General features: G+C 46.5%; 1 protein-coding gene across 1 annotated transcript in view; it reads right to left on the bottom strand.

Moving 5' to 3' along the window:
- Positions 1 to 8,261, bottom strand: part of LOC106806056 (slit homolog 2 protein-like) — an 83,820-nt gene that overhangs the window by 48,487 nt on the left and 27,072 nt on the right. The window contains exon 4 of the mRNA XM_014807898.1: positions 5,547 to 5,618. Coding sequence (XP_014663384.1) covers positions 5,547 to 5,618 — 72 coding nt within the window. The remainder of the gene's footprint in view (positions 1 to 5,546; positions 5,619 to 8,261) is intronic.

The raw sequence follows: 8,261 nt of genomic DNA, 5'->3' as shown, positions 1-8,261 counted from the left end.
ACACACACCACCCACCCACACACACACACACACACACACACCACACACACACACAACACACCACACACACACCCACACAACACACCACACACACCACACACACACACACACACAACCATGACACACCACATACAGCACACACAGCACACACACACAGCACACACACACGACACCACACTAGCACACACAGCACACACCACACTACGACACACGACGCAGTGCGTTTTCCCTTTCATGAATTACGTCTGTAGTAAATGTCAATCTATTTCTCTTTTTCCCGCCCTGTTCATTGTCTCTGTGTCGGAGAGCTTTTTTCCAGCGCTTCCTTCTCACGTTAAGTCGCGCCGGCGATGAAAACACTTGTGGGAACACAAAGGTAAAACCGAAACCGCGGTATGTGTTTGTCGTGTGTGTGGGGCGTGCGTGCGTGCGTCGAGTTGCGTGTGTGTAGGGGGTATCTGCGTGCGTTGCGTGGGCGCGCGCGTGCGTGCGTGTGTGCGCGCGTGCTGTGCGTGTGTGCGTGTGCGTGCGTGCGTGTGTCTGCGATGTGTGTGTGTGTGTGCGCGTAGAGTGGCGTCGTGCGTGTGGATATATGCGTGCGTGCGTGGCGTGTGTGCGTGCGTGCGTGCGTGGTGCGGCGTGCCGTGTGTGCGTGCGTGCGTGCGTGTGTGCGGTGCGTGCGTGCGTGCGCGCGCGGTGTGGCCTCCCCTGGCTGTGTGTGTCAGTATGTTGTCTGTGTGTGCGCCGCGTTGACAGGTCGCGGTGTGTGGCGCGTATGTTGTGTGTGTGCCGCGCGCGGAAAGCGAGCCGGAAAGTAACTCGGTTCGGCGAATAGCGGTCGACAATTTTTAAGCTGCCTGTGCCACTCGGTGACCGTAAGTCGCCGCAATGACAAAGGCTCGGTGAGGGCAGAGCAAGGATGAGATGAGGAGAGAGAAGAATGATTCTGAGAGAGAGAGAGAGGAGAGAGAGAGGGAGATAAGAGAGAGAATGAAGAGAGAAAGAGAGAGAGATGAAAAGGGAGGAAGGAGTAAGAGAGAGAGAAAGAAGAGAGAGAAGAGAGAGAAGCGTAGCAGAAGAAGAAAGAGGAGATAGCAGAGAGAGAGAGAGGAGAGAAGAGAGACGAGGGAAGGATAAAGAGAGAGAGAGAGAGAGAGAAAGACGAATAAACATAGGGATAATAATTTGAGTTGAAAGACAGGTTCGAATAAGTGTGTGGACACATGGGTCAAAGCAGTAAGGACGGATAATCGCGTAGCGATATGTGCTGAGAGCAGTTCGAGGATGCTGTGTAGAGAGAGAACTGGAGAGAAAATGTTAGAATGGGGTAGAGATAGACGCGGAGAGTAAGAGAGAGAGAGAGAGAGAGAGCAGTAGAGACGTGTGTGTGCAGAACTGTGAGAGGAGAGAGAGAGTAAGATAGAGACGAAAATATCGAGAGAGAGGTGGGAGGGTGAGAGTAAGAGAGAGGGATTGAAGGGGAGCCAGAAAGATAACAGATATGGGGAGAGATGAAGAGAAGCGAAGAGATAGCGTCCGGAGCAATACAGAAGCGACTGTGTGAGGAGAGAGGATGGCGAACGATGGCGAAAGAGAAAAGAAGAGAGACTCTGGAGACGGAGAGAGTGAGGAGTAAGTGAACGAGAGAGAGAGAAATGGAAAAAAAAAAGCGAGAACAGAGAAGCAGAGTAGAATGAGAGAAAGGAGGAGAGGCAGAGAGATGCGAACGAGATATACCAGCGAGAGAGAGAGAGAGAGAGATGTGTGGCTGAGCTCTATTTTCGGTTCGATTCCTATACACAATTAGACCTGACAAGGCGCTAACGTGAAAAGTGAAAAACGCGCGCTGCGAAAACTCTACGGCAAAAACTGGAGAATTAACGACAAACTTACAGAGGACGAAAGAACATGAAGTGAAAAAAACGAAGCGTTGAAGAGAGCAGAGCTGCGCTAGGAAACAAGCGTATTTCATCACCGAAATTAAGCAAGACGGACACCCATAGACGCGACGAGCTGAGATTCCGAATCTCAAAGCCATGGCACATACCGCGCGCATGCATTTCCACAGTGCTTGGTTCGTTCTGTTGGTGTTATACATATATATACTAACTATTACTATACTCTTTGTATATAGAGATTAGTGGCCCACGGTAGCCTGGCGCCGCGTGTAGCTCGCATGTCAACGAGCGCTAACTTTCCACGGTAATTTGTTCGCATCTAAATATATACTCCAATCGAATCTACCCGTCACCGCTTTTAAGGAAGGGAAATTATGGAGCAGCGTCGCTCACACGCACGCACCGGCGCTGATACAACGCGTTCGATTTAACTGCCTATAATACGCCGGTATATATAATTATTATATTGCTCGCTGCTCTTGTCTGCCTGCTGGCTTTATAACGCTGAGACGCCGAGGTGATTTTATGGGTGCTTTATAGAGAATTTGCGACATAGTCTGTGTAATAGTGAGTGTAGGTATACATATATGTCTGACACTTATCTATGGGTATATGCGATGTCCACGTCACGTCGTATGGCAGGTGTGTACTATCTTCGGATAATAGGTGATAGTATTTCTCGCGTTATGCTAATGGAAATTTAATTGCTAATGATCTCCAAGTTTTCGGGTAAATAAGGATATGGCTGGATAACGGTTTTTAACGGCCGTTCCTCGTGGAGACGAAAGTTGCAGTTCTATTGTTTTCTTACGCGTGTATTATGGCTAAGACCACCGTGATTAGTTAAAGTTGGGGGAAATTTGGCCAATCAGCGCGAGCGTAGCCAGTTTGTGCGGAGTCGGGTGGGTAATGGATACGTCTACTATTTTCCCCATTTCTGTTTCATAAGCTCTCTAATATAATATGTCAAATACCATGTTAAAAACCTAAAATCATCGTTCGCGATATCTTCACAGTGAATTCAATCTACAAATCAACGCCACTAACAGAATATATATATATAGAATCGTATTATTTTATTTGTAAGCTATACATACACACACACACACACACACACATATATATATATATATATATATATATATATATATATATATATATATATATATAGCTAACAAATAAAATATCGTAACAGCGTGCAGCGGGTTTTTCATGCAAAATAAACACCGCAGTCATCTCAATTTGAGACCAATCGCTAATCAGCCAATATGGCTGTCACTGCGGGCGTCTCATACCCAGAGCTTCTTACACCGCTCGCACAGCACACGTGTATATCAGCACATACTGGCGCTGCACTGCTGGTGTGGTTGGGGTAGGGGTTACGAACGTATATTATGCTCATCCATATATCCGGCGGTTAGATAGAACGACAGATATTTAACTCTAAGAGGTGCATCCGCGCATGCGCGCATGTCAGTCGCAGACAGCGTGAGACTACGTCACCGGGCGCAGGGAGGGGGAGGGGAGAGGGAATTTAATGGCGCAGAAATTGCGGAGGAACAGGGTTATGGGAAGCGGCGTATCATTATTACGGAAGCAATACGCCGTAAATTAGCGCGGGATTTCAGCGTATTGGATGATGATGCTTTATTGCTCCCGCGGTCCCACGTAAGTGATGGGGTGCCTGGCTGTGTGACGGCGCGTCTGCGGGCGGGTGTGCGTGCACATGTCGTCGCTCGACCAGCTGTTCGTGAGCAACCGCTTCCCCGCGTTTTTCCAGCGGTCGGCTTCTTTTAAACGCTTTAGATCGTGACGTTGTGATGCCGACGACGTGCCATTTCCGCCGCTTCGGTGGAGAGATTTATTACGCAAAATGTTTGTTTTACGGCAATCGTAGCCTCCGGCGGCAAGCGGCGTATAACTGGCTCGATATCCGACAGTAATGCAAAAATTAACATCTTCCCTTCGCTCGTCGATATATCGCGAGCGTTTTCGGTTTTTGCCGCTAGTTCAATTCGGCTGCTGCGTTTATTCGCTTCTCTCGCGGATATGTGTGTTTTTTCATCTTCTTCTTTTGGCCGCGCAATTAGACACGTTGCGATGTTTAAGGACTCGGCGATGAGCGGCTAAAAACGGTCGATGAGCGAGCGGCGCTGCTAAACCACACGGCAAATATTTCGTCGCGACGATTCGCACGCGCCATGTCGTCGTCAAATATTTAACCGTTGATATTCCGCGTATAAACACACATAAACGGGACGGGGTAGGAAGAGGGGTGGAGAGAGCGGAGTTATTTGGACTCGGCCATCTAGACTCGTGCAAATACGTGTGCGTGTGTGACGTAGAGATTAGTGGATGGTTAGTTTGCGGCCAAATCGGCTGCAAATGTCAGGTAAATATACGACGCACATCCGTCATCAGACTGGCGACAATTACGGGCCGAGCCGCCGCAGAGGGCAATCTAAACAGTCGTGTTTGCTTTCCACACATCGGCCCGTCGCCATTTTCCCCGCCCGCACCGCGTCACAATGAACCGCTTCTACCCCGTTCTCTTCGCCCGTGCAAGCCAACAATGACCCGACCTGGTCCGCATAAGAATGCTCTTTTCAGGGTTGAATGCGACAAGCTAACTAGCGAGGTAACGGGCGCTACGCACAACATAAAGGCGGTCGCCGAGTGCAAATAAGATCTCGCAGGATTACAACACTGCGGCGCTTGCGTCGCCGGAATACAATGCCCGCGCTGCGCGTGCGTGCGTGCGTGCGTGCGTGCGCGCGCGCGCGTGAGGCCGGGGGAAAACTTCCCCCCGCACAGCGCACACCTGCGTCGCTGCAGGTGAAGTGAAAAGCCGACTCTATATTATATACGACTCGCTCTCTCTCGCCACCTTTTGTCGAACTCGGTGTTTGGCTCGAATTCGTCAGACTTGTTCGCAGCGTGATGCCGCCGCTCCGTCAGCTCACGCAGGATTCGCTGAGCACACGTGACAGCAAAAAACTCGAATTCGAAGCGACGTCGCTCATACACAGTAGCTGATCCTATGATCGCTCGCCATTCAACTGTTAATGTCGGTCCTGTTCCACGATACATTTCCGCCCGTGTTTATACTACCGTGTCGAAGGCGAAACATAACATGTCGGCCCTCGTAAGGCCCACTTAATCCCCGAAAATTGCACGGGTGCTCTCTGTAGTATGTTATCTGCCGTTATCGTTAACCCTACAGTCACGAGTGTACTTACCTACCAGTAATTTCGTTGCTAGTTAGGTATATATTTATAGGTTCGCTTCAGTGTATTTTTACTTTTAGTGAGTTATAGGAAGAATTCCGTTATCCACAATTTGCGCAGTGGAGCTATTACTATGCTGTACTATGCTATTACTATTGCTATACTAGTTATTACTATTACTGCGTTGTAACTACGTATGTTAGTTAATTACTACCACTAAGCTATTGTTTTATACAGCTGTTCATGTGTTTGTCGCAAACATGGCAGCCAATGTTTAAGATTGCTAACACGTGACCTTATGTGACATACTGAATACGGTACTGAATACGGTACTGAATTTACGGGTATTTTTATGTCGATGAGGCTCGAGGAAAATAATTATATGTACTAAGTATTACGTCAGCGAAACACATATACTTACAGTCTATACAGTTTTGGCATGTGAACGAAAATCGAATCGGGCAAGCTTCGTAACCGGTTGTTGTTGAGACGTCTGCAAAGAAAGAAAAGAGGAGATATGCATGAGTTGTCTGCAATTTGAACGTTTTCACTCTCTCCCTCTCTCTCTCTTAGAACACGTGTGTGTCCCCTCCCACATGTCCCATCCTCTCGGTGCTAAATATGCACGTATACACAAACGTACATAGGCACATATGTAAGCGTAAACACGCATGCACACATACGTATATGCACGCACGTACTCACACGCGCCGACTTACATAAAGACACCAGTGCAGTTGCTCGCTCTCTCTCTCTCTCTCTCTTTCCTTCTCCCCCTCTATCTATCTATCTATCTATCTATCTATCTATCTATCTATTCTATCTATCTTCTATGCTTATTCTATCTATCTATGCTATCTATTATCTATCTATCTATCTATCTATTATCTTTTATTTATTTACTTTCTTATCTATCTATCTTATCTATCTAATTTCATCTATGCTATCTTATGTCTATCTATCTATCTATCTATTTTATCTTATTATCTATTCTATCTATTATCTATCTTATTCTATCTATCTATCTATCTATACTATCTATCTATCTATCTATCTTATTATTATCTATGTCTATCTATCTATCTATCGTATCTATCTATCTATTCTATCTATCTTATCTATCTATCTATCTATCTAATCTATCTATTCTTTATTCTATGCTATCTATCTATCTATCTATCTATTCTATCTTCTATTCTATCTATCTATCTATCGTATGCTTGCTAATCTATCTATCTATCTATTATCTATATATCTATCTATATATCCACTATCTATCTATCTATTCTATCTAGTCCCATCCTCTGTTTCGTTTTCCTCCTTCTCGCTTCTCTTTCTTCTCTCTGTCTCTCTCTGCCTCTGCCTCTCTCTTCTCTCTCTCTCTTCTCTCTCTCTCTCTCGTCTGCTCTCTTCTCGCTCGCGTCTTTTCTCTGCTCCTTCTCGCGCTCTCTCTCTCTTTGGCTTTCTCTGGCTCTCGCAAGCATGTTTTCTCTCATCCTACTATTCAATCTGTCTGTGAGATTTCAGGAGAGTGTTATTGTACAAGTTTAATAATGGTTGCTTCAACATTATCGAGGTCACAGGCGTTAGACAAGCTATTACGTTACGCAATAATTATATAACTAGCCGTTGTTATCATAAGGAACTATTGTTGCGTGGGAAATGAGTGTACATTTCACGGTCCTTTACATCACGGATATTATACTGTCAAAATCTCACACAATCACTGTTAGTATATTGTCATCAATACGTGTATGACTGACAGCGGAATGACAGCAAATTGAGCCCAAAATCCCCTTACAAACACGGCGTTTATATGTACGTATTATGTGACTATGATTGCGCAGCTATGCTATCGAAACCCACAATGCGCTGATGTTCGTGTGATATAGAAAGAGAGTAGCTTTTCCGCGTTTAATTATCATGACGTTCATTAGAATGTTTACGAAAAACGATTATGATCAGTGCTTGGCCTGTTCTACAGCTATAATGAAGGACTGAGTGTAATGTTATGAAGCTTAGAGGTGTGTGTATGTGTGTGGGTGTGCGTGTGTGCGTGCGTGCGTGTGTGTGTGTGTGTGTGTGTGTGTGTGTGTGTGTGCGTGCGTGTGTGTGTGTGTGTGTGTGTGTGTGCGTGTGTACATCGGATGTGTAAGTGCATGTTCGCACCTGTCCACGGTCGCTATATCCACGAACCGTGCATATCCACGAACTGCAGAGAAACGAGTCCGCCTATCGAGTCATATCCATCGGCCACGCATACACACACGGCGGCGAGGGTAAGTATAGGAACGTGCGCCAATTATACGATGTCCGGGGCATACAATGCGGCGGAACACGACCAGCCGGCTGCTACACAGATATAGACTTGTATTTCAGCGATCAGTATGCACGCACGCACGCGGCTCACTAACGTGGGGTGAGGGTGTGTTGTGTGCGCGCGCGGGGCGGCGTAAGTGAATTACCCATGGGAACGCGAGCGAATCAATGCGAGAACGCGATGTAAACATGCGCAGCACCTGCGAGTGTGTCTGCGGCGACAGGTAATGCTAATGACGATGCTGCTGCTGCTGCTGCTGCTGATGATGATGATGATGATGATGATGATGATGATGATGATGATGAGCTAATAGAGCGCAGTGTCCGCTTGTGTCACCTGTAACTGCGTGTCTGTATAGATGCAGGCGCGCATGCGCAGACAGGAAGCTTGTTGTGATGGCGCGTAACGATTAAATACCTTGTGTCACCAGTCACGTGTGATGACGTCATATCGAAGACGTCTGTCGCCACACTAGCTGATACTATATGATGATCGTGATATTGCAATATATAATAATAATAATAATAATAATAATATAAACTATAACAATTAATGTCAGTATTTAATATTCGTTTTTCGTGACCAAGGAGGCGGCGAATTCAGACAAGTGTTGTTCGTAACAGAAGGGGAAGAGAGAGGAGAGTGAGAGAGAAGGGGAGAGAGAGGGAGACAGAAAGAAAGTCAGACGAGCGAAAGAGAGAGGCAGGAAAAGAGCCAGAAAGAGAGAGAGAGAGAAAGAGAGAGAGACAGAAAGAGCGAGAGAGAGGCAGGAAGAGAGAGAGAAGAGAGAGAGAGAGAGAGAGGCAGAGAAGAAGA

This window comes from Priapulus caudatus, unplaced genomic scaffold (assembly GCF_000485595.1).
Source record: "Priapulus caudatus unplaced genomic scaffold, Priapulus_caudatus-5.0.1 Scaffold139, whole genome shotgun sequence".
NCBI lineage: Eukaryota > Metazoa > Priapulida > Priapulimorpha > Priapulimorphida > Priapulidae > Priapulus > Priapulus caudatus.
This window is presented reverse-complemented; position numbering and strand designations above follow the sequence as displayed.